At 44.9% G+C, this 26,926-nt stretch overlaps 1 protein-coding gene across 1 annotated transcript in view; it reads right to left on the bottom strand.

Annotated features, from left to right (window-relative positions):
- LOC146181619 (neprilysin-2-like) overlaps positions 1 to 24,538 on the bottom strand; it is a 28,319-nt gene extending 3,781 nt beyond the window's left edge. Inside the window, exons 1-9 of the mRNA XM_084575814.1 lie at positions 24,229 to 24,538; positions 21,214 to 21,444; positions 18,953 to 19,039; positions 17,833 to 18,082; positions 16,407 to 16,680; positions 11,773 to 12,041; positions 9,138 to 9,329; positions 7,217 to 7,358; positions 3,412 to 3,770 (exon numbers count right to left, since the gene is read on the bottom strand). Of these exons, the coding sequence (XP_084431940.1) occupies positions 3,412 to 3,770; positions 7,217 to 7,358; positions 9,138 to 9,329; positions 11,773 to 12,041; positions 16,407 to 16,680; positions 17,833 to 18,082; positions 18,953 to 19,039; positions 21,214 to 21,444; positions 24,229 to 24,538 (2,114 nt within the window). The remainder of the gene's footprint in view (positions 1 to 3,411; positions 3,771 to 7,216; positions 7,359 to 9,137; positions 9,330 to 11,772; positions 12,042 to 16,406; positions 16,681 to 17,832; positions 18,083 to 18,952; positions 19,040 to 21,213; positions 21,445 to 24,228) is intronic.
- Positions 24,539 to 26,926: the final 2,388 nt, after the last annotated feature.

Genomic DNA, 26,926 nt, shown 5'->3' with positions numbered 1-26,926 from the left:
CAGTAGCTAATGCAAATACCATCATACTGTACGAACACTTTTTTCATCAAGCTTCAAATACTGGGATTTTAGGTACGTATTGTTACGGGGCGGCAAACAGAGAGATAAAATGCGATGGCCGTGCGATGACTTTTGTGAAACGTGACGGGCCTAGGGCGAGCGCTCCTGCCCGCGCCACTGTCGGCTTCATCCTCGTCCGTAACATTGCCCGGGGCCACCGAGCGATCGTCCTGATCGTGGATGACGAGGTTTGTCGAGATCGATCAGATCCATGAAATGACGATGGGCGTGACTGGATGGCTTGTCGACACGACAATTCTTGGATGAAGCCTGCTCCAGTACGCTTTCGAGACAGGTCCCATAACAGAAGCCCAGGCACGCACCGCATGACATGGGCGGGGAGATGTCCTCATATGTGATGTCTTCTTCGGTCGGTGAGGATTTCCGGTCAGCGTCTCGGCAGTAGGGTCATCAGGACAGTCGGGTCTCTCGTAGTGTCCTGTGGTCGAGCGGGCGGCGTCTCGGGTCGATGGGATCATTTGGTCTCTCCATCGTATTGTTTTTTTGTCGAGGTGGGGCGTGGGGCGGAGAAACTTAAGGCCACGTCTGGTCCTGCAGGCTGGGGGACAGCCAGGCGATGCGCTACATGGAACCCGATGCCGACGGCGCAAGTAGACACAGGGTGCCGAAGCTCCGCACAAGGATGATGAGTGATGATAACGTACTTCGCACATTCAACCAAAATATTACGTGGCGGCAAGCCGATAAACACAAAGCATAGAACAGAGAGATGATGTCCAATGACCGCGAGATGATTTTAATGAATCGTGACGGGACTAGCACGAGTGCTCCTACCCACGCAGCTGCCGGCTTCCCGGAAGAAGCCGGTTTCTTCCTCGTCTCTAACTATATTAACCAAATTCATATAGTTTTTTACATTTGTTCCGCACTCATTCTGAAAGTTTGTTATCGAATTGATCAATGCACACCTCTAACTCTACCAGAATGGCTGCCTGCGGGATATTGAAATACGTCCTTTACACCAATTGAAAAGCAAGTCAACAGCACTTTTTTTTTTCAAAAACAAGACGACGTCGTCGGAGTCTTGGAGAAGGTACAGGTCCTCAGTCCTCAGTCTTGATAAATGTAACTGTATGTATCTTTCAACCGGGCTTTGCTGTGTTTGCTTGTTCTCTATTATCGTTCGAAGGGGGTTATCCGCTTGATGCGTTTTAATCGAGAAAAACAGTCTCAATGTGAATCACTGCCTTCTCTGACTTCATTTGCAAGTTTTTCCAAGCCCATGTCTTTCACACGAAAGTGCTTTTCTTAAGCTCTTTTTCTTGCTTAAGAAAAGCAAGAAAATTAATTATTAATTTTTAATTAAGAAGATTAATTACTTTTAAGTTTTTTTTTCCACAGCGTCCAGCGCTTTTCTTCAAGGCTTTTCTTCATTTATCACGACGAATCTTCCATTTTTGCCCGAGACATGTACAGTTAAATAATTCTTTCTGAGAAATTCGGTTATTCCTTTCATGTCACAAAAACTTCCTTTTCGGTTCCACATATTTCTTTATGCACTCTACTGCTTCCGTTACGCATGTAGCCTTGTTCTTTTCAGGCACCCTCTTTGCGAGACTATAACCATCCCCGACAATTGAACTGGTGAGCCGCGAGTCTGTAGTCCTAACTTGGGACCTTTGTCTAGGGTGTACTGTATCCTTGGTGACAACTGAAGTCCAGATAGATTGATGCGGTCTCTGCAGTCAGTCGTCCTTCTCTTATTCCTTGGTACACGCGCAAATGCTGCTTTCGACATATGCTCTCCAATCGCTTCAGCCATGTCGAACAAGTACCTTATCATGATCCAGGATGCCGCCTCATCCAGAATCGTAGCAAAGATTACTTGTATGTGTTGCTGGGAAAAACGAATAAGCCGGCAGTTCTCTGTCTCAAAATCTTGCACGACCGTCTCGATGCCTTCTCAGTTGGGGCCAAACTTCCCAGCATGGCGTCCAGCACCGGTTTTGCCAATCTTTCAGTCAATGCATACGTCAGGGTTCGTGTTTTTGTCCTTTCTTGGTCAATGCAATTCACAAAGTGCCAAATCCATGGCAGACGAGGAAGGGCCGGAAGGATAAGTCCCGATGTGCTCGAAATTATGGCAAGCAGTGCTGTGATATGATGAGTGAAGAACGAACTGAGCGCTATCATAACACTATCTGTTTTCAGTGTAATGACAGCGTAAGGGGTATCCGCGTTTGACAGTGACTTAACTGCTCCTTTGATTGGATGCGAGGTTAACGAAATTATAGGGGAAACAATAATACTTCTAAGCTGAGACTTGTGCTATATCTGGACATGGACAATGAAATGCTCCTGCTTACTAATATAATGACATTCATTAGCAGAATTACGTCAGTATAGCAAAATTCAGGCGTCTTTAATTTACGATTAGCGCTGCCTTGAGCCAGCTGTGGGCAATTGCTACCGCCAGTATACCAGAAGATGGCGAAGGATCAGCTAAGTAGCTGATGCCACAAATTTACTCAGGTAGCTGCCACAACAAATTACGTCATATCAGCTGCTTACCCGATTCTTTGCGCCTCCGTTTGTATGTTTTTCATTGCTTAATTCAACTCTGCTTTACTGATTAACCATGAATTATATATTCGGATATTCAGCATTTTGTTTTCACTAAAGACATGCATCTATCTTTCAAAAGCGTGTTTCTTTGCTGAAAATAAAGACTCATGAGATACATATCCAAACCAGTTGCTGCTTCAAAACCTAGATTACCACCTTAAGTTCGAAAATTACATGGCGAGTCCGTATCGAAGACTACGAAAACATCAAACAATTTGTTCAGTGCATATGTATAGGACCACTTCATAGATGCCTTGTTTTGCATTTTCTTTCTAAATAAGTTCGTTCTTTCATCGCCACGTGTCTCGCGTTGTCAAGTCTTTTCAATTTTATTGAACGCGGCTTAACTTTTTGGAATCCTAACACTGAGGAATCCTGTCGCTTACTTTAAACAGTACCTCTTGTAAGCATATTGTCGACAATTTTTTTGCAATAAATAGTTCCAAAACGTAATACTACCGTTAAAAGTATAAATTTTTCATCCTCACGCAATGCCGCTAAAGCGCTCCTATGCTCACTGGAATTAATAAACACCAATGCATGGGTACTATACGAGATTCTTGGTAAAAACGCGCAAAAGAGTTCAGAGGAGCCTGAATTCACTAGCCGTCGTTCCGACAAGGGGATTCGTCTTCGTCGCATTTAAAAATACGTTTCCTTGTCGGGAAACTGGCCAACCGCGACAAAGGCTTGCCTCCCAATTCTAGTGTATTCAGGGCAGTCTGGCGGTAAGTATATTAATCACAAGCTCCATTCTCTCCTTACCTTCGCTTGAGACGGAATGTAATCTGTAGGAAGTGTTCCACTACAGCTTTGGCCAAGTCGAGTCCAATCCTGGGTAAGTGGTGAACGGAGAAGGCGGGCTCCATGAAGATCCTCTTAACCGCCGCTGGAGGCACAGCCAGGTAGCCTTCATCCTCGTCCAGCCATGGCTCGAATCCCAGCGCAGGTCCACGCCAGAACGTCTCGAAACCGCGCTCCACTTGTTTGAGCAGCGAGTTTCGCCAAAGTGCGCGCAGGGCGCCGTTCCAGGTGACCATAGGGGATGCCTCGGCATCGGAGAACGCGAACTTGCTGAACTTCATGCGCAGACTCGGTGTCCGCATCCAAGCAGGTACCAGCAACTGAGAATGAGGAGATCGCGCTATCATTTAATTGTTATCACGCCAAAAAATTACGAAGGATTTCAGCGACTAAAGTAGTTAAAGGCAAAAGCCTGAGTGCCGCATTCTGCTACGCAACTGGCACTAATTAATAATAAATAAATAATTAATTATTGATTAGGCTGGTATGAAAATAATTAGTCATTAATTCGTTAATTAGTGAGTTACTTTACTGGCCATCAATTAGTGCTTAATTAGTTACTGATTGCCATGCGGCCATTAAGGCACACATTTGGCATACCGCGGCGGTGCTCTGTGATTGGTTGAGACCTCTATGGCGTCATCTTGCCTCGGCCAATCAGAGCCGCCGCAAAAGCTGGACACATTTTGTGCGCGACAGCATGAGCCATTAAAGGCTTTCGCCTTCAAATCTGAGTTTTATAGCTTTATCAAAAATGTCTGTCGGACGACCACACATCCCATGGGAACATTCTACGAGAGCAGTTCGATTTACCCTCGATGATTGCTGTGACAGTTTTGCACTACTAAACGCTTTCATCATAGGCCGCTCTAGGTTTGAAGCATGCTACTTGGCACAAATTGTCTTAGAGGGTAAAGCAGTCGGAGGTACGCGATGAGTGGCGGTGAACAGCTCTTTAGCAAGGAGAGTGGGGTGGGAAGTTTGCTTGGACGGTAGTGCTTGACCGCGGCCGCTGATTTTCCCGCTTATTGCATTCGATTTCACTGTCACTTTTAAAGAGTGAATGTTAGTACTTCCCTGTCAAAAGAAATCACCGAAGGTGTTGGCGTTGACTGTTAAATGCCTCACTCCCTCAAACGTCACAAGCAAGCGGTTGTTAACAAGTGAATTGACCGAACAGTGTTCGGAGGGCGCGGGTGCGATCATCTTATGGCATAGTTTAGAAACATTACGCCACGCGTATATTTCTCGTGAATGTCGCTGATGGGCTTTGAATTTTAACGCGTTAGCAGCTTGCTTATTTGCATTGAGAACGTGGAATAAGGATCAACCTTCGAGTGCACTTGGATGCCGAGTCAAGAAGCTACTCCTAGGCCACTCAGGCACGTTCATACGGGTTGGTTAAAGCGGGCGTTATATTTGGGGTGGATAGCCTACGCTACCGCGTCTTACCATTAAAGGCGGAACTTAAGTGTCCCCCATAATTTTGTAGTGCTGCTGCTTGGACATATGTTTGGAAACACTGTGGATGTCACAGATAGATGGTGGCCATTTTGGAGGTTATATATTATGGATGGTTGTACTGGAGAGCATAGGTGGGTTGGCTTAGGTGGGGTACATAATCGACAATGACTGAGGTTAGGTCGGGTTTGGTTGAACATATTAGTTTTTAGCCGTACTCTACAAGCGCAAGGAGATAAAGAACGCGAAAAAGAAAACCCTTCACAGCGCTTTCTAAACGGTTGCTTCAAGACACTAAGTTCAGAGGGAGTAAAGAACAAGAATACCAATGTGCCACTACACTGCATTATTACAATTTTGTACTCGTCTTTAATATCTTGCTATCCTAATCCAAGGTTGATAGCCTGACACCGGTTGTGTCACTATATAGAAAAATTATTGAAATTAAGGCAGGGGCAAATAATAACTTTTACATTCTTAAAAGTTCAAATTGCGTACAGTTTAAGAAAATATCCGGTTTCAGAGCACCTCAGTGCAAACCTCTGGATCCTTTTAAACATCCTGACCCCAACAACTGCGAGTGAGATGTGACAGTTTTATTCTTCTGTGAGATAAATTTTAGTCAATTGATTTCTCGCTTCGAGAAATTTATCCTGTGGTTTTGCCAATTGTCAAATGGTTAAAAGCTATCGCCCGGCCTAGCGCTTGTTTCCTCGGTACACATGGTTGAAAAAGGGGCCTAAGCCTTGAAATAAATTCTCTGCAGTCATGAACGGCACTGAAAAGAGCGTCCCAGTGGGCTTTATTGCACAAGGCAGATTTAGTTTTTTGAAAGCCGAAGAAATCGATAAACTGCCAGATTTGACCGAAACTGAGCACATCGCGGCAGAACACCGAGTTCATAGCCTCTCCCCGAATGAGGCCAGAATGCCCTTCAATGAAGTCACGTCTTCGGTAATAAGATGGCTGTCACTATTAATGGGTCAGTTGTCCGGAGCTGGCAGGGGCAACTCGCAGATTTAATTCCGGAACCTTTCACGTTATGGTGCATGCTTACAAACACACGCTGCTATTTGCAAATTCAAGCACCGATCTCAGATGTGCATCCAGCAGTTCCAGCAACAATAGTCTCGTTCTCGTACCCAAGATGCCTGACTTAGTTTGTGAAACGCACTCGGCTTGCTGTTTTGAGGACTGCACGCGCAGAGTTTGGGCATTTGGATGTAACACACTAGCTTTTGATTCAGAGATATGCTTCGTGTAAGGCTGGAGCTCTTTGCCCTAAAGCTGCAGAAGTCGGGTGGGGTGCCTTTGACAGTTTGTAGCTCGCAAGGAAAATGGACAAACACTGGTTGGTTGTCGGTTTCATTAACGTCCCAAAACAATGCCATGCCCGAAATGGCACGTGCCGCCGACTCGAGCTTCATACTGAGGTTGGAGTTTGAGATCAGAATGCAGCCTTCCAAAGCCGCTAAATCCCAAGTTAGCCACTCTAACCATGGACCACACAAGTATGCTCGTATGGCTTCCATCAAGCTGGGCTTAATGTCTATGTCTTAATATCTCATGCCAACTTTGGCAGCCGGCATCATGGTACTGCTCTGGCAGGTGGTAGTTGGCAGATCACATGGAGACGCACTGATTGTTCCGTGGTTTATGATGTCGCCTATGTTAAAATTAGTTGTTTGTGCTTGCTTGAGTTGACCCTGTATGCGACACCAGTACTGACGTCTTTCAGCAGTTTTCAAAGGGCTATATGTGTCACACTGAACTGCTTGAACAGCGGGTGAGGAGAAAGTAACAATGTTATCTACATCTATCATATATCAATACAACTATCCGAAATACGACAGTCAAGACTGGGATACGAAATCGTCTACAATCAGCGAAAACTCGAAGAACATTTTGCAATCGCTTCGTCTCCGACTGCGTACACTTTATGCGCACATAACAAACATTATTGTTGAGGCGGACTACTATTGAGCTAAATCAAGCAAAATGAAGTAAAACCAAAGTAAACCAAACTTTTGCTCGATGATTCGCTTTAACTGTGTCAACACTGTCATTTTTGTGGATCAGTTCCGACCACGACCATGCAAAGGGATGAACTAGTTCGTTTTGCATACTTGAGAACATAAAAGTGCACAAATACAGGAAAGAAGGTCAAGTATAAAAATAAGAAAATAGAAAATAAAACGACCGTTCTTACTCTGTCTATTCTATTTCCACCCTTATCTGGTGGACACTCAAATTCTTAATAGTCCGTCAAACCATTGACTTCACCCAATAAAGCACCACAACATACCTGCTTCCTAAGGCCAAAAACGGCATCTCTGAAGAAACTGGTCAGTCGGGGCGTAATATTGAGCGCCCTCACACTCCCGACCGTGTCGTCGACCACGTGTTCAGTCATGGCTCCCAGTGCTTCTTCAAGGTGATGCAGACTCCTGGAGCATGATAGTATAGAGAGCTCCAGCATTCTGATGATCAGTGAAGAAAATGTCTAAATATTTTCTGCCGACAGGCCAAAAATTTTCAAATCTGCAGAAGACTAGAAGTCACCTAGCAAAATGTAATTAACTTATAGGCTTTGCCTTCCACAGGCATGTAGACAAAAAAAGCAGAGCACGAGCACCCCTACTGCCCCAAATACGACTTGATTTTTATGTATCATATTCATCCTGACTGCACAAGTTGCAGGGAAAGGGCCGCTCTAATATCCATAAATTAACCCGGTTCTGTGCCATGAGAACACATTTCATCCTGCAAAATTCTTAATCTCTTAAGCGCACGTAAATTTCTGCAACTTCCCGCTACGCTTGCCTTCACTTGAAATACAGTATTGTCCTTAGCGGCCATCGTGTATCTTGTCTTTGCATTACACGTCCTGCCAATGCGCATTTCTTCATTTTGACTGGAATATTATGGACTTGCGTTTGTCCTCTAACTCACTCTGTACGCTTCATATCAGAGTTATGCTTACCATTTTCCTTTGACTAACTCTCTGCGTTGTTACCAGTTTAAGTGGAGCCGTTTTTTGTTAGCGGGAACGCAAAATGGCGACAAGGTAGAAAACCATGGAACGTATAATGTTATAAAAAAGCTGTATTGGCAAGTTAGGAGTGATTCATATCATGGACTGGCAAAAAAGATGCAAAGACCGAGGAAATAGAAGACAAAATTTCTCTTTCATCGGTCTTTTGTCTCTTTTTCACTTGTCGAAGATCAGATAGTGGTACATGCAAGGAGGAAGCTAGCGTGAATAATTTGATAGGGAAAAAGGATGCAACAAGACCGATGGTCACTAAGCATGACAGGCCGGATGGCAATGGAACGCAAGCGTAGCAGGGTGCGGAAGAAAGGTGGATGGGCGGATGATATAGAAAGTTTTCCGGTGAATAAATGGATGCATCTGGCAGAGGCCTGATTGATTTGGAAGAATATGGGAGAAGCTTTTGCCCTGCAGTGGGAATAGTCAGGAGATGGTGATGTAGCGTCAGAACAAATGGGTCATTCATACGATTTTCGAATTTTTCAATATTGATCCGAACGCAAAAATACGAGTACCCTACGTTTAGAACTAGACAATGCGAAAACGTCGACACCGATGAAGGTTTTCAATTCGAAGGGCAAAATAATTGCGGCATTATTTCAATAGCCTTTTCGCAAAAGTATCGAATGTTAAAGGGTAGCACAAGTCGCATGCTTTAGACCACCTGCTTAGCTCGCAAACATGACTGCTGGACACATTTGTGTGATTCATGTCTAGAAAGAAAAGTGATCAAGGAAAATAGTCAAATTACTCGAATACATAATGTGATCGTGCCAAAGCGACAGCGACCATTTTCACCGCTCAAACCTACACCTGCCACGTGGGTAGGAATGGCTGACAGACATAACGCGGGAGCTCTAGCAGTTCCTAGTCCTGCGCAAGTTTCGATGATCTTTGCTTTGGAAATGCAGGACTGACTACTCCATCTAATATATCGGTTAATGGTAGTCCATCAATAATTGCATTTACGTCCCTCTCTCTCTCTCTCTGCGTACCCACGAGATCTCAGGCATGTTTGCAAAACACGTGACTGCCATTTATGTCTGGAATGAAAAGCATCTTGAGCAATCTGTAACATGCTCGAAGACTCGCCCAACGAATGGCTGACCTCACGTGCACCTGCCGGTATACCCGTGGTTTCTCGCGTGGGCGTCTGTGAGCGTCTGTGGCCCACCTGAGATGTGCGTTCCAGTGGACGTACACGAAGGGCTCGGGCATCAGGCGTGACAGGAACCGTAGGCATCGAAGTTCGGCCGCGTACTCTGGAGGCTCACGGTCCTCCCATCCCGGAAACCGAGCAGCAGCCACGTCAACCACCTCGCGGTAGTGCTTCCAGTCCAAGAATACGGCGTAGCGTACGTACATACTGTAGTAGGAACACATATGAAGATAATGACCTGTACACCAACGGAGCATATTCTGCTCCGTGTGTCGTTGGTGCGCATTTTATACACCAAATGAGTTTACATGCATACACATGAGCCAAGCTGATCATTTTATAGAGATAGCTTTTTTAAGATATGGCACAGTATGGCAAGGTATTTTATCACTCGAAATTACATCTAATAGTGTTGTATGCAGGTTTAAAACTCCTGAAGGGAGTTTGGGTGTAGATACGCTTAAGTGAATGGGGTTGGAAGACGGTTCTAAGTTAGTCTGCCGGAGATCATTTAGTATGTACTGATGTGGCACATATAAAGGCTGATTCAGAAGTTGCCTACATGAGAATGCTCCACATGGAAATCACCAACTAGCCCAATTTGAAACCGCTCTAATAAAAATGCTGCCAGTTGTACCGATATTTCATCCGGTGGGGTAAATACATCTTCCGAAAGAAATACCCATTAAGCCAATTATTGCAGATAATCTGGAAAGAAAGATCAACGAGAGGTGTTCCCAATAACGCCTAACACCGCTCTGATTAACATCTGTGCCTTCACGCTAAGAACCTTTTTTACGCTATGCGGATGTTTTCAAGCCCTTAGCTACAGTGTTTTAGTGAAGTCACATTGCGTGTGACAAAAGCTGCTCAAGGCAAAAATTACAATCTCTTTTAAAACTAGAAAACAGTGCTTCCTTTTTACTCAGATGCGTCTAGCTGCCATCTATGCGAGAGCGTGTCTGTAATGTCAAGGAGCAAAGTAAAGGATCTCTGATGGAGAGGGCATTACCTTAATCCCTGTAATTTAATTACCGCTTCATAATCCGTAATGCAATGAATGACCGTAAAATTAACAGTGCCTCTGTTGCAAGTCTTCTTCAGTCAGATATAAACAATGTTCTTGACATGGGTTAACACGTGGAACATGGAATTAAACACTAATAAATGCAAGCACATGCGTGTTTCTCATCGTAACACTACATTGCCTTCAGATCACCTTAACACTAGTAACCTGCAATATTTGCTCTCATATAGTATCTAGGAGTATTTATTTCTTCAGATCTTTCCTGGAAGATGCACGTAGACCATATAACCAACAACGCTAATCACATGTTGGGCTACGTACGCAGCAACTTCCATCTTTCTTCTAATCCCAAAAAATACTACTTTACAAATCTTTAGTTCGTACTAAATTGAAATTGCTGCATCTATTTGGAACCCCAGTAAAAGACGCTGATCAGACAACTTGAATCTGTGCAGGACAGGGAAGCTCGCTTCACTCTTACAAATTATCATCGCAACTCCAGCATCCCTCCTATGCAAGCAAGCTTATCATTACCAATGCTTTCACAGTGCCTAAAATATTTTTCGTGTTTGTCTGTTTCACTTGATATATCAAGACAACCCCATCCTCAAGAATAAATTGATAACCCCGTCATGTTAAATATCAGCTCGCACCGACCTTCGTAATAAGATTGGCGTTCCTTCATTTCGCACCAATAATTTCACAGTTCATTCATCCCCAGCACGTCTGCGAGTTAGAATTACCTTCCAATATCTGCTGTCGAAATATCTGATAATTCAAAGTTCAAAGCTACTTTAACTAAGCTGCTGTTGCCATAAAAAGATTAAATTTAGCATTGTCGATGTTTCTTATTTATTTACTTATTTATTATTTTTAGCCATTTTTATTTGTCGCAACCATCTTTCAAGGCGACTTTTACTGGTATATTACCGCGTTGAGTGTTATGTTTCGCACATTCTTTCTTTTCTTGCAAATGTTACGCTCATGTTTTGTGTCTTTGCTTGTTGTTTTTCCTTTCCTAGTAAAATATCTCATTATATTTTTAACTGCTTTATTGAAATGACGTAACCTATTTGCATTTTCTCCCATGAATCGCACTTATATTTCGTTATATAAGTTTGTTTTGTTTTCGACTACCTTCTGCAATGACCTGTGGTGCTTAGGGTAATGAAATAAATAGATAAATAAATATTTTAGCGTTCTGATGAATAACAATGTAGAATTATTTGACAGCAAAAGTACTTATTTTCTTTCAAATTTATTTTGATTAAAATCCACCTTTGCTCTCGTTTAAAATGAAGGCACAAGGGTGCCGCGTGCACTCGTGCATATTTGAAGGAATAGGGTCCGTTTATTCTATCTCAGATGAGCATCGACGTCTATTGTTGCCTAGGTCAGCTGTGTAATCCAAACGAAGAACCTCTGCTGCGATAGTCAGTCGTAAGAGCAATGGAATGCGCTTGCGCATGGAAATGGACATTAATGACACCTCCGCCTAATTTATTTCTCAGTGGGAAATTGCAGTTCTGCCCACCTCAGCTTTTTAATGCTCATTCCAATGATAAGGATGCAATCTTTCAGGTGGATTTTGTTTTAAGCATATTTCCCGCCTCTGCAACTAACATCTCCGTCAGGACGCACCGCAGGGCGAGGTAGTTGTGCAGGCTGGGCGATCCAAACTTCTCGACCATCTCGGTGAAGCGCCGCTGAAACGGCCGCCCCCTCACCAGCACCGGCGTGCGGATTCCGACGCCCACGACGCCTCGAAGGGCGATGCGTAGAAATGTCGTCCAATTCCAGTGGCGCGAGTTTCGCAGCTGCCCCACCGTCGTCGGCACGTAGTCATCCACACTGGCACGCTCACCTGCCAAGTCAACGAGCGCCTGTTCGATCTGCGTTGAGGAATTTAACATGAGCAATATGACGTCCTCTTAACTCTTCACTGTGCAAGTCGCGGTTGCGATTGCAGCTGCTCATTTTTCAATCCCATCTGTCCCACCTTTCTACGACATCCTTTGATAGGTTAGCACGTTACACCGGGTTCAACTTCGGCCGCTGCGACCGCGTTCAGTCGACGGCAGAACACAGGGTGCCTCGGTAGTGTACGATGTCAGCGCATAGTAAAGATTTTAGGGTTGTCCTAATTATTCGTGATCCCTTGAATACAGCTTCTCCACCAGACTTAGTCGTTTTGAAACGTTAAAGGGTCTATTAAAAGCTATTTACTAAAAGTAATAAACGCGCACAAGCAATAGGTATCACATCATTCCCCTCCGCGACGGCGATCGAAAATGATGCTCCTCCTCTCCCCCCTCAACTCGGCGCAGGCTGGCCCGCAAGAAAAAGCAAAGGAAACAATTCACGAAGGCGCCCACCGCCCCCGGTCCCGCCGCTTCACTTTCGAGCCTTCAATGAGTGGGCGCACCCAGAAAGACCTGATGACGTCATCGGGAAAGGGGCACACGGGGAGGTGCCGCCACATTCGGTTACGAACGGTGGGTAGGAGCAAGTTTTAAAAATTAGCCGTAAATTATAAGTTTCACGCGAAATGCAGTACAATATTACCGCAAGAGGCCGTTTCAGGAGCCCTTTGCGCCTTATAAACTAAGCAAGACCAACTATTTCCCTCTCTTTGATTTTGGAAATCTCCAGTTTAGGAATTCCTGCTTGGGAAAAAATAAATCCCATGAATTTCCACCGAACGTAAAGCGATGCCCCTCATATTTCATCTTGTTCCAAGGAAATCGCGGACCCACTTTGGCGCAGAAGTTTGAGAGAACGCTCTCCCAAAAAATGTTGCAGTGTACTCCAGGCTAGTATATGTTGCCCTATATACCGCGCCGCATTACACATTTCTCTGGGAGTAAACAAGGATAGCTCAACTCATTATGATCCCTACAACCGAATGCCGGTATAGCGCTTAGCTGTGCCATTTATTTTAAGTTACCATAGGTCTTGAAAACGTCGCATCCCAGAACTGTTGATACACTGCCAACCAGCAGTTTCCGTGCAATATTTTCTTCACATTTCTTCCTTTTCGAAAAGAGCAATTTGTCCGGTTCGATACTCAAGACACGGTCACCGCATTTGTTCTGTCATCCTTTAGCTTACACTTCGATTGTGTTTTTGTCAAATTTATGCGCGTCCTTCTCGCGAAACTGGTATGACGCATAAGAATGAGCAACCGGACAAAATGCCTAACATTTACATTTTGCTCAATTAAGCATACGCTGAACGTTAATGTTACTTAACTGACAGCAGAGCTGCCAGAATGCAGAACTGTTCTTTCGAAACCCCATGAATGGTCTTTACTACACCGAGAAAGGTTTGGTTTGGTTTGTGGGGTTTAACGTCCCAAAGCGACTCAGGCTATGAGAGACGCCGTAGTGGAGGGCTCCGGAAATTTAGACCACCTGGGGTTCTTTAACGTGCACAGAGAAAGAGCACTGTAAATAGAATGCTTTCTTATTACGGTGGAGATGCCGCGGTTTTATTTGCTATGCCGCTCAGGACTCAGGCTCTTAGCAAAGGCAAGCATCCCCACTAAAGAACTGCACAGGCTTGGGCTATCCCTCATTCCACGTTTAAAGGCTGGCCTGGGCCGGAATATGAGATTTATCGCCTGGAACAGGCCAAGTCTTGCTTTGGAGCTCTTAGTCCACGCTGAATTTAGGTCCCATATACAAGTCAAAAAGGTTTACAGTGCAGACGGTGAAGAAACATTACTCAAAACTACATACTAATCTGTGCATGCCTGTTATAGGATGCATTTTTCTCACGAGAGAAACAATACACTATCCTTCATTGTAACTGCTTTCCTGAAGATCCAGAAAACTTAAGAATTTCCACTAGTAAATTTTTTCCAGTGAGTGATTTATTGCCCTGAAGTGGGAGAAAGCTTAACTACGTCATTTGAAGACCGAATTTATGCAGCGTCATTCCAAGGGCATTGTTAGAGAAACTTCGGGCGCTCAAGCGCGGTCGCGTGGAAGTTCTGGGGATACAGATGAAACCCCTGTTCCAATGCAACAGCCGTGAGTGATTATCACGCGATGTTACGCTAGCGCCGTTCGAGAAGATTGGGAGAGGAAGGCACACCTGCCGACAGCACTGCCTACCACTGTCCCGTGGCGACACCTCCACGGAGGTCTTCCCTCTTTTTCTTTGCATACCTCCTCTCCACAGCACGGCACGAACTCGCTCCTCCCGATTGCCCATAGCCTTCCGGTGGGCTGACGGCAGACATGGCAGTAATTGAATTAGTGTAATGATATACTCTAAGCTAAATAGTTTTCCTGTAATTTTTAATGTAACAAATTAATTTCCTGATCTGGTAATTTAGTAATGTAATTATTCACAGAGCAGTTTTTCAGATTAAAAAATTCCTTTTGAAACTATTTTTATTAAAGCGAATCAATGCTTCTTCTATAGAAAATACTACGTAGTCCAGGTAGGATGCCGTGAAAGTAAGAACGTTGCGAGGGAAGCATGGGCCAGTGTAACCGACCGACCGGCAAAAAGAGACGGAATTGAGTAGAACTCTGAGTCTCAGACCTGCAGTGTTCTGCGTCGCTGGTTCGCAACCGTTCCTGAAGCAGCAAGATTTAAGGCGTCCAGGGGCCACCGAAGGTACACAAGATTCAAGATGGTCGGAGATCAAAATATAGTTGGGAGCGCGTAGGGACGCTCGCTGTTTCGTCGACTTGGGCACAGTGGGGCGCAGTTACACTCGCCGGCACGAGGTGAGGGAGGGGTGAGAGGGAGGAAGGAAAAGAGGCCGGCGAAAATGTCCATAGCGTCAGCATTATAGAGCGCAAGGTGCGGCGGTCGATTCCTGCGTCCACGAGAGCAATAAATATACCCCTTAAGGGGTTCGAAACGATGGGGACAGCGCCGGCCGAGCAATGCTCTGGGTTCTTCGTTTCCGTCTTGAGCGCAATGAAAGTGGCTAGAGTTAAATGGTCCTGTTTTGTTGTCGCTGCCTTATCTTTGTGCTGAAGGAAAAGGGTAGGGAATAGTTTTCAGGGGCAGAATTTGGCGGGACAAAAGAAGAATCTGCTCATCGCGTCTGGATAGAGGTGTTTTTACTAGCTCTTCCTCAGCTGTTGTGTTGTGAAATGCAATTACAGGAAGACATATTGTGTTATGCACCTCAAGTATATTAACATACACAACAGCAAACAGACGAATTCACTATTCATTATTCAGACGTGGCCTGTGCAACCATAAATATTGTCCGCGAAATTTTGCTCATTCAGAAAATGCTCATCATAAGGCTGCGAGGTCATCTTATTATTTCTACCATGATTGCATATATAAATGAGCCTGTGAACCGCAGAGGGAAGAACCTTTTTATTCGGCGGGCAGAACATTATCGTTACTTACGCACGAGCCAACTGTTCAAAACGCCAATTGGGCGTTTTGAACAAAAACAACTATTGAATGCGTTATATCTATTTGAAACACACTGCCGCAGGCTTGCTTGTTTTGTTGGAGTGTATGCGTGAATTCAGTCAGCAGTTTGCCTTTTGAAAATCTGCTGGAACGGGCCGGGGACAGGCACGAGGCCGATTGTCACATACAATTTGGATCGCTGATTCAGGACTGGTAATGTAGTATCACAACCAGTCCGAGGCTGGGCTGGGAAGCTCATAAAGCGCGCTCACCCTCGCATTACTGTTCCGATGCTTAATCAGTGTATTTCAGTTTGTTATTTCCTGTCAAGTCAGATTTTGCACGCAACTTAAACAAGATAAACGCACATCCCGGCGATCCAGTTCAGTGCTCCGCAAGCATATGTGAACCACTAAATAAAAATCGTCACGTTTGATTTCATTTTCTGCCCTCGAAAAGGGCAGAATCACCCGATACAGACGTCGTAGGAGCTCTAGCCTGATTTGTGTTTTTTTTTTTTTCATTCAGATCACGGTATTGTTTTCAGTCAACTTTGTCCAGGATTAGTACTCAAAACACATATATGATGATTTAACTTCATAACAGGTTTATCTTATATTGTCACACAAATATCACAGAAATGTATACAAGTTCATGCATTGCAACAGTTTTCTACATCTTGTGTGATTTTATGGCTTTTCTATGATATTTGTAAATGACATGACAAATCCGGTATGACGTCATTGCATTCTATAATTGTTTTCAATAGGGAAGTCCAAAAGTCTGCTATTCGCATTTTGGTGAAGTGTGACCATGGCTGCAAACAGCCCAGAGGCGAACGCTGCAGGAGAACACTTTTTCACCTTAATCAGTTCACGCATGTCTCGCGATCCAGAGATCTTCTCAACGGCAGCCATGAACCACTCGTCGTGCACGTCCCTCATTTTTACGAAACCCCGGAAGAGAGGCTCTGGCGGCCCCACGCGGATGATCCAACGGTCGGAACCAGGACGCCGCAGTGATCCCACCTTAGATCCTTCTTCGTACGCGCCGAGACCAGGCGTCGGGACGACGTCAAGGGGCCTCCTCACGACCTTCACGTCGACGAGCGCAGGTATGGCCGAGTATGCCAGGACCCTTTTGAATACGTCAAAATGGACACAATGTGAAATTAAAAATCAGTTTCCTTCATTACTCCAGCAATCAGTCTTTTTCACAAGGCAGCTCTGCGCATGCGTGCCTCTCTTCTGGTTGAACACGAACCACCGACTCCAGCTTCGCATGCGCAGTTCTTGGCCTCCGCAATTGACTGCCCAGCTCGCTCGGAGAATAAGGAGTTAATGCGCACGCACGTCTCCGGTGCCTCATCCTGTCTTGGGGATAACACCTGCGTGCCCCGAACTCATCTGTTTAAATAAATGTTTTTACTTCTACTACTACAGCGCCCTACAAAATCATTTTATATAGATATCATTACTTGTTTCTTTTTTTGTCAGGGCGTAGAGGATTATTAGTGCAATGATTGCGACTCCCCCGGAGCCAAAATTGTTATCGTGATACCGTACCTGGTCTAAATTTGAAGATTGATCTTAACTATAAGCAACCAATAACATATTTTGTTTTAAAGAGGCGACGTTTCTACGCACACTTCACCGAATATCAATAAAAAAAAATTGTGCGCTTGCATAATTATCTGAAAGCATAAATCTGGAACTCCGTTCTCAATATAACAGTGAATGCATGTCTCAAGAGTGATCGCCGCAAGGCCGAACAGAAGAAGGATAAAAAAAAAAAAAACGCAGTGCTATATAACAAGAACCAATAATATGATACTAAGAAATTAATTATTATTATTGCACTGTTTTACTTTTTCACCTTTTTTTTCCCTTTTTCTTGTGGTTCGTAGTGCTTTGCGTAAATCTGCCTTTTGTATATATCAAAGACAAAGCAAATATTCTTAGGCGTGCACCGGCGCGCATGTTTTAATGTGCGCTCTTACTTCTGTCACTTTATATGTTTCCCAGCCTCACTGTGCCATCTGTATTCTTTTTTATTTACTTGTGTGCAAACATTCATATAGTAGTTAGCACCACTTCAGTGAGTTTTATGAGTTCCTCGCATTTACATTGAAACATATGCAGCATCAGAGAAGAAGCCGATTATGATGGTAGCTATCGATGAACTCCAGCCATGAGTTTTTTAGCCCTGTTCGGTTCCTATATCATGTTCTGCGCCTGTTGTGAACACCGGTCCATCCTTTCTGATAAAAGTCCAAGCCGTAAGGCGTACTTGGCTGCCGTGGAGGCCACGTCCTTGGCGTGGTACGCGGCTCCGAAGGGGAAGTCGGCCAACCCGTGCTTGGCGAGGATGGTGCGGAACACGTCGTGCGAGTGAGGCTCCCCCGTAGTGGCGGTGCAAGATCGCCAAAGACGCAGCGGCCACCGCAACGAGCCGTCGTCCGAGCCCGAGCGAAGCTCCACTAGCAGCTCCCGCTCCAGTCGGCGCTGGCGGAGTGTCTGCTCCGACACTAGCGCTTCGCCTGCGAAAGGGTTACTACCAGTGTTCGTAGGCAGAGGAAAACTGACCAGACTACTGCGTGAACAAAACCCTATGAGTCACAATATTTTAATAGACATTTCTCATACTAAGCTTACTAAACTCGTACAAATCTCATATCTTCTCATATAAGTATCATTCAACGTATGAGAAATATACGAGATTGAATGGCATTTGTAGGAATTTGGTATGAGTTTAGTATAAGAAATCTGCATCAGGTTATTGTGACTCGCACAGTTTTTTTCACTAGGGTAGCCTGCCTTTCAGCGAAAACAACCGGTGAAAGTCGTGATTAGTCGTAGCTGACGACTTGCAAAATTGTGTGTCATCTTGACAGAGCCGATGTTGTCCACCAAAACAATCTCTGGGTGAGACTCCTTTGTGCTCCCTGCTGTACCTACAAGGAGCTCAGGGCGAGGAGAACTGCCCTAGTCAGCTGTACCACTGTCCTTTTCCGTAATGAAACTACTATACTAGCTATGTTACAAAATCTACAAAAATGGCATATTTTGCTTTCGCCATTAAAGTATCATTCCAACTCTATATTAGACCGTGAGCTGTAAGCAACTTCCAACCGCAGTAGTGGAGGGCTCCACAAATTTTCACCGCCTGTGGTTCTTTAACATTGGCCCCATGACTCGTCGGGACTATAAAAACTGTTTCACCGGTGCTCGGTAGCACAGTCTCGCCATGGTTGAGGTGCATACCAGTCCGACTGCGTAAACGCTTCGGCGCATGCGTCAAGCTGATGTGTAGCATTGATAAACGGAACATACTAGGTGTGACAAAAAAAAACGAGACTGGCCCAATAAATTCTTGTACTTGCTGCATCAGTTCTCTGTGACATTATGACCTTCAAAGTAGTCGCCTTCAGCATTCACACGCTTCTGCACTCGGTGCTGGTACTGCTGGTAACAGTTCTGGAACGAGGTTTGAGATTCTGCGTTTTTGCCTGAACGTCTTCAAATGAGGTAAAATGGGTTCCCTTTGAGCAAGATTTAACTTTAGGAAATAAAAAAAAGGTCGCATGGAGTCAAATCAGGTGAAAAAGGGGGATGCTACATCACTGTATTGTTTTTTGCTGGTCAAAACCTGCTTGACAAATACGCGTAGGGCTGCGTGAGCAGGTGCACTGTCCTGGTGCAACAGCCATCCATCACTCCACAACTTTTTCTTTTGCCTAATGTTTTCACGAAGTCTGTTTAGTACTTCAATGTCGTAGTATTGATTAACAGTCTCACCACTAGGAACCCACTCAATCATTATAATTTCACTCTTTTTTGAAGCTGCGCACTTAGTCTCGTTTCTTTCTAGCCATACACTCGAGACTTATATGACATTACATCATTGATTATTTAAGTTAAGGTTTAGGAAGCTAACCATTCGGTGAGATTTGGATGCAGCTTACTCACCATGCTTTGTCCACGTGAAGGTTAGATGAGTGGTAAACCGTACGATTCTTATACTGATTGTTTGCACATCAACTATGTTCAATTTAACAGGGAAAAATGCCATATATAAGTGTTGTAGTACATTTGACATTTATAACACGTACGCTAAATTCAATTGAAGTTCCAGTGAAGGTTTACCAGACAATTATTTGTAATGACTTGATAAATAACTCAATTGTTGAGAAATACATCGCTTTACAAGCTGTTTCAAGTACTGCAAAGGTTAAAGGCGACCCGAGCAAGTCAGTGTGGCGCCCATTATGTGATTGGGCTCCTACTTTTGACAAAATCAGTTATAGGAGCCTATAGGAGCACAATCATGCAGAGTCTGTGCCCCCGTCACTGTCCCAGGTTACCCCCACCATAAAATCATGAACATTTCCGATTTCGTTTTTTTTCGATAAACTCATTACGCAACTTCTATTTTACTTTTACCATGCATTCACGATAAGGTCTCACTGCAGTATTGTATTCCAGCCCCATTGATGCATTACCTGTGCAAGTCTCTGTAGAACCGTTGTTGATGATAAACCTCAAAGCTTGTGGAACGGAGTGTATATATATATATATATATATATATATATATATATCTGTGTGTGTGTGTGTGTGTGTGTGTGTGTGTGTGTGTGTGTGTGTGTGTGTGTGTGTGTGTGTGTGTGTGTGTGTGTGTGTGTGTGTGTGTGTGTGTGTGTGTGTGTGTGTGTGTGTGTGTGTGTGTGTGTGTGTGTGTGTGTGTGTGTGTGGAGAGAGAGAGAACGAGAGCCTAACATTGCAGGCAATATTTAGAGCAATCCCTTTGATATAAATTAAGGCAAGACGACCTCCAGGAAGTGACCTTTCTAGTACATTAGGGGATGCAATAACATAATCGGAGAGGCAACCACCCATCAAGGCGCTCTGCTTGCGGCCATCGAAATAGCATTCAAATCCAAGCAACTCGATCTATGGAATCAAGACCAAGATAGGATAATTTATGTAGGTGTATTGTACGTAGGTACAGAGCAGCAGGCCCCCCATTGAAGCGTAAATACATTCCATTCCATGATAATGGTGAAATAAGAAACAAGGTCATTGCTAATCTTAAACAGCTGATTTCATCAAGGGAAACAAAGTCAGAAGCCGTGCTTAACTTCATTAGTAATGATTATGGCCAAGGTTATTTAGAACTGCAGTGCCAGTAACGCATTCAAGCTTTTTCTACCTTACACGTGCCAAAACAGATTGGTTAGTAATGAGCAGAATATCCCTCACAACTGGCAAGGTTGGTGAATTTCTTTCACATTTAAATGCTTTCAATCTGCGGGTAGCCACGAAAACCATCAATAAATAAGGGTAGTCGTGAAGGTTTGACAGCAGAAGGGGAAGGGCGAGGAGTATGGCGGTGAGACAGCCGTAATTTCACTGGTGTGATAGTAAACATTTTATTGGAATAACTTTTGTATACAATGAAAATAAAAATGTATTCGAAAAATTAAACGAGATTATTCAAGAGGTAGCGTCAATGGTCAAAGCTTTTGATTGAACGAACAATCTTCCAACCTTCTTTCCAGGGATTTTATTCTGGAAAGCTGATTCATCGCCTAGTGATTGCTGTTGCTGGAAGTGTCTCGATGCGATATTACCATGCATGCAAACATTCAAAAATTCAATCGCAGTTTCTCACCAAGTTCTGGCACGTGAGTCCTGAGCCACTTGCCACAGACGTGCTGGTAGAAGTCACTGCACGGGCTCACGTTATGGTCCAGGGATGAACGTAACTCGTCGGCCATCTCCTGGCAACCAGGCCCGTCGCAAACGGTGAACGCAGTGGTGTCCCGGATAGTCCGGGTCGTCTGGGGAGCCATGACAGTCATGGGCACATCGGTGAAATCGGCCGTGATCAGATGCTCGGCAGCTGCGAACGTTTTTCAGTTTTTTAAGAAAATGACCGCTGAGCCAGTTCGCTACAAAAAAAAAAAAATATAGACTTAGAGAGGCCGCTGAAAGAAACGAGGAGCGGGAGGATAAAAGAACTTGTCTTGTACTTGTCTCGTTCAGTGCTATTGTCCCTTCTCTTCGGCTTTGGCAACCTGTGACATCCCTCTCTGGCGAAGACGTTTGCTTGCTGCTAATGGACATCTAATAGCATATCAAAGGTTTTCTATTAATCGCTATTGTATCTCAGCAGAATCATTAAGCGTTAGGAAATTATCTGATATACACAAAAGAACGTACACATTTTGAACTAAATAAATAGAGAATATTAATTGAAGGTTTTCAGTATATATTGATGAGAAACCAGCGATTCACGAAGGCAGAATTAATAAGATGCAACTATGTACAATACAAGAAGTTTCAAGAATTCAGGCAATCATGAATTGCATCTCGCAATTTACAAGTTTGTTTAAACTAGCTTACAAACGCAAAGCATACGACGTTAAAACGGAAAAAAAAAATTCCAAGAGCGTTCCTCTTGTCGCCGTGTCTCTTACTGATACAATTCTAAATTGCATTTTAATTTGGCTTCAGCGAAATGATGAAATATAATGCATATCGGAAAGCCGCACATTATGGGGCAAGAAAAGCATACGAGAGATATTCGCTCTCTAAGCTACATAACAAAAAATGTGGTCTAGGTCACGTTCTTTCACTAGGGCCACTGGGCTTAGTCACACTTCACCTCATTCAAAGTGTGCATCACCCAATTGAATATGTTACAAAGCAGGCCCAATGGGCTTGGGAATTCGTGTTTTTATGCAACTTGGCATTTATGCGATCTTGCGGAAGATTGGAATGGGGCGTGTTTAGCATCTACTTGCAGATTATGACTGGCAGCTTGCCGGTATCGCTCAAGGGGAAAGTACACAACAGATGCATCTTACCTGTGCTCACCTTCGGGACCGAAACGTGGAGGCCGACGAAAAAATTTCTATTTAAGGTGAGGACAACCCAGAGGGCCATGGAATGGAAAATGGTACGTGTGACGTTAAGAGATAGGAAGCGTGCAGAGTGTGTAAGCGAAAAAAAATCGAGTTAATCACATTCTAGGGGATATCAAGATGACGAAATTGGCATAGGTATGACACGTAGTGTGAGGCGAGGATAACCAATTGTCATGAAGTGTAAACAATTGAATTCCTGGAAGCATAGCTGGAAGCGGCAGAAAATTAGGTGGCCGGATGAGATTGCAAAGTTTGCAGGGGTCAGGTGGAGGCATATAGCATAGAACCGGGAAATTGGAAGAGTGCGGGAGATGCCTTTACCCTGCAGTTGTATGGTTAGGCTGGTGATAAAGTTGATAATGGAGACACACAGTGAGCGTTGGTATTCATTTTTGCGCGTTTACTCCCTCAGAATGTCGTCGTAAGCGGTTTTGAAAGCCCGCGACAGCTGTTGGCTGCCCGTCTCAACCGGATATAGTCTGTTTGTTCCGATTATGGTACTCTGATCTTCACGTGGCTAGCAGAGCGGGCGCAGAAGTGCTGAAACGCTGCATACGCCTGTCCAAGTGGCGAGGAAGAGCCCTCCAGTCCGGCATCAAATATGGAGAGGTATAAGAGGCTTCTCCTTGACTCTTTTTCACCTCCATGCTCACTTCAAAGGCACGCCATTTTGCCTTCCTCCCCGCTGCCCAGTGTTGCCAGTGCACGTCCCCGTTTCCGCTAAGTGTCGAATGGTAAGCTTCAAAGAAAAGAACTTATTTCTGAACGAAGTTCAGGACACATGGAATTTTATTCCGTGACCTTGGTTAATGCGTGAGACTTGTGCAGGCAAGCTTCTTCGTGCCGTGGGCTGTAAGCATAAGGTTCAAACTACTTGTAAGCAAACGTCATGGATCCTCCGGTCATTAATCGACTCAATTACGCAATACCCAAATTACACGCTGTCTGCTCGAAGTTGAACAGGCAGGCTATCACTAATCCCAATTTGACATAAAAGTTGTTATATAATAATGTAATTGAACTCACCAAAGCTGAACTCTTGATTACGCCATGTGTCACAGTAAAGTGGTTGATATTAAAAGTGTCTAGGTGACTCGTCATGTCCCCGTTCTTTTTCTTTTCGACTCCCTCTGTCACGCTCCTTATTATATTTTCCCAATGTACGCCGGAAGAGTGTCAGTTCCTGTGCCTTCGTTGTTATCTCAACACGCTTTTATTTAAATGTTTGGTGTAGCCTACTGTCTCAAGATCTTCTGTTAACCTAATGAAAGCGCAGGACGTCGCCCCTATTGTAGTTGGACACTGTAGCCAGACACAATTTGGGTTTACGTGATACGTCGCTTATATTCATCACTCACACTGTGTTTTTCCCCATAAAAGTAGTAACCTTTTAAATTTATTTTCTTAAAGCAAAGGTTAAATCACTACATAAAGTTATAAGCACCGGTCTACCGAAGCGTTTTAACCGAATAAAGCAACACAATGTTAATATCACTAAGCACTGTGGCTTTTTGTGGAGTAAAATAGCAACCTGTGGAGCACTGACCCGCAACACATCACAACCTATTGACAATTTTACTTTCAGTGCCACCGGAAGCTTGCTCCATAATTTTGAGTTTAAATTATGGCATCCTTAACGCGCTTAATATTGCCAGAACCAACACGACACCTTGAACAACCTAGAAGTTAAAGTTAGGCAAGTTTTAATTAACGATAAATCTGTGAACAAGGCTCCAAGAGATGCGGTGCTGACTCACCGGCTGCTTCTTCGACAGGGTGGACCGCGGCAGAACTGGCGAGGTTCCTCGGGGCCTCGCGGTTCCTGCGGAGGTTCTGGTCGTTATCTGTACTGGCGATAGAAGAGGAGGACGTCCATGGCGAGGGGCGAAACCTGTGGCCGAAGTCGTACTGGAAGAAGAGCACGAACACCACGATTACGGCTGCCAGGAAGCCAATCAGGATTAGGAAGTCGTAATCGCCCGAACGGTACATGTTCCGGGAAGCGCAGGCCGGCCGCCGGTCCACAAGCCGGTTGAATAACTCGTCTTGCTCGTCGTACAGACCCATGGCAACGTTGTAACTACGGCCTTCTTATTGTTCTTCTTCTTCTGCCTTGATATATGGCACATACCCACGAAGGGGGTTGGCCAGGGTATAGTGTGGACTGCCAAATGTCTTACATAAACTGAATTAGGGCATTAAAGTAATTGTCAAATAAACAAAAACATAAGATTTAAGATCACTAAACTGATTGAAAGGAAAAAATATGAAGCAAAAATTTGGAAGTTTGTAAATTTGGAATATAATTACCAAGGGAACCACGGCCGTCTGAGCTCTATACTCTGCCTCCGTCTTCTTTATCTTCTTCTCGTCTGGTAGCTCAATTTACCGACAAGAACTCACTGTCCGCCAGGCCGACTAACCAACTTCAGGCGCTCGTTGCGGTCTACAAATGTTCGTTCTCGGATAGTTAAGCGCTGTCCTCTTGCAAGGAACTACATTACCAATCAGACAGGCAGCAAGATAGTCAAAGACGCAACTGAGAAGGAATCCCAACCTCGCGACATTTGAGGACTACCACTGACTCCTGCATGCAGGACTGGAGCAAAAGGTGTTTCCGCAACAAGCAATGCGAATCAATGACCAGATCAGGCTAGTGAGCCATGCGCAAACATATTGATGCTACCGAACACGATGAAGTCAAATAGTTCGAAGACAAGCCCCAGCGAATGTTTCTAGCAAATGTTGCCCTTTTTCACGTTTGAAGCATGCAAATAACTTGGATTCTAATAAATTTGCTAATCTCATTGACCATGAACGTCATTGCGAATCTATATTTCTCTGCTTTCACTATTGTGATAAAGCTCTCGACTCGCTTAACACGCCAGAATGTAGAAGCCTACCAGTGAAGAAAAAACGTGTGTTAGCAAATGTACTTCAGGATAGTGCGGTTGAATGTCTTAATTCCCTGTAGGCTGGAACGGGAGAAAGAAGATCACTTCATAGTATGAACGCACACTGAACAAGGGTTGAGGGAGAGCCTCAGTTTGAAAGCTGAGCCAACGTTTCGAAAAGAAGACTCGTCGGCCTTGACGAAGACAAGTCTTGGCGAAACGGGGGCACGCTCTGCAAACTGAGGCTGGCCCTCAACCCTTGTTCAAGGTTTTTTTATTATTTCAAATAGCAACAAGTGCTTTTGGTTGCGGCGCTATGAAGGGGCGGCCCTCCGCCCCGCCACCACTCCGGCTCACTTAACCAACCAATACAAACGTCTTTCTAAAACACTGTCGGGTCGCCGCCTCCTTGCCCGGCTATACATCCAACATACCACTCTTATGGAAAATCGTGTACGCCTCCCTTTCGAGTGGAGATGCGCCCTCCACGTACGCCCTCTTCCTAAAAAACATGACACGTGAAGACCACAATGGCCGGCGCCTGGCGCGGGCGGAAGCCCTGGGCCGCCATTATGGGTCGAAACCCGGCATTTACTACGTGGACGCCTCCGCCCTCCCCCCCCCCCATGGGGATGGTACACGGCCGCAGTGGTCCACCAGTCCAAAACTGTTAACGGGCTTACACTTCGCGCCCGTGACATAACCCACGCGGAGGAGGTCGCCATTGCGCTGGCAGCTACTCACATTGATTCTAAAACAATTATCTCCGACTCGCGAGGGGCCTGTCGGAACGTCGAGCAAGGCTGGGCGCCATACTTAGCCTACCGACTATTTCAAAATTGCACCTATACCGGGGAACCCGCTTACCGGAAAATAGTCTGGGCTCCTGCTCATATGGGTCTCGAAGGGAATGAGGCAGCCGACGCCGCCGCCCGCGCGCTCTCTTTCCGGACTTCCCATCTCGACCCCCTAGATCAGGATCTCGAATTCGAACCCGCGTATTCTTTTAAAGACATTGTTCTTTATTATCATTCTTGTCATAGCCTTTACCCTCGCCCGAGTAAAGGTCTATCTAAGACGGAGGAGCGGCTTCTACTCCGTCTGTATACCAACACTCTGCTGTGCCCGGCAGCACTAAAACATTTTAATCCCTCCTTCACGGGCAGTTGTCCGCACTGTGCGGAGAAGTCTTCGGACATCTACCACATGGTGTGGGCTTGCCCATCCAACCCAGCTATTCCTCTTCACCCCAACCCCACTCGGGAGGACTGAGAAGCGACCCTGCTCGGCTGCTATGACCTGCAAGCCCAAAAGGCCTTGGTCGAGCGCGCCCGGGCAGCGGCCGACGCCACTGGGGTCCCGTACTAGGGACCCCACCCAGTATCTGTAAGGGCTGATAGTCAAAGATCCGACCCATGCGTACATCCACCCCTTTTAAATGAATAAACGTTTGTCACCACCACCACCACCACTACCACCACTCCGCGCGTGCAGTCTCCTTGAAAAAAAAAAATTAATTGATTTATAGCAAGGGAAAGGCGCGGTAACTGTCTCACTTGCT

Source organism: Amblyomma maculatum, chromosome 8, assembly GCF_055883805.1.
Source record: "Amblyomma maculatum isolate TAMU_Amacu chromosome 8, ASM5588380v1, whole genome shotgun sequence".
NCBI lineage: Eukaryota > Metazoa > Arthropoda > Arachnida > Ixodida > Ixodidae > Amblyomma > Amblyomma maculatum.
This window is presented reverse-complemented; position numbering and strand designations above follow the sequence as displayed.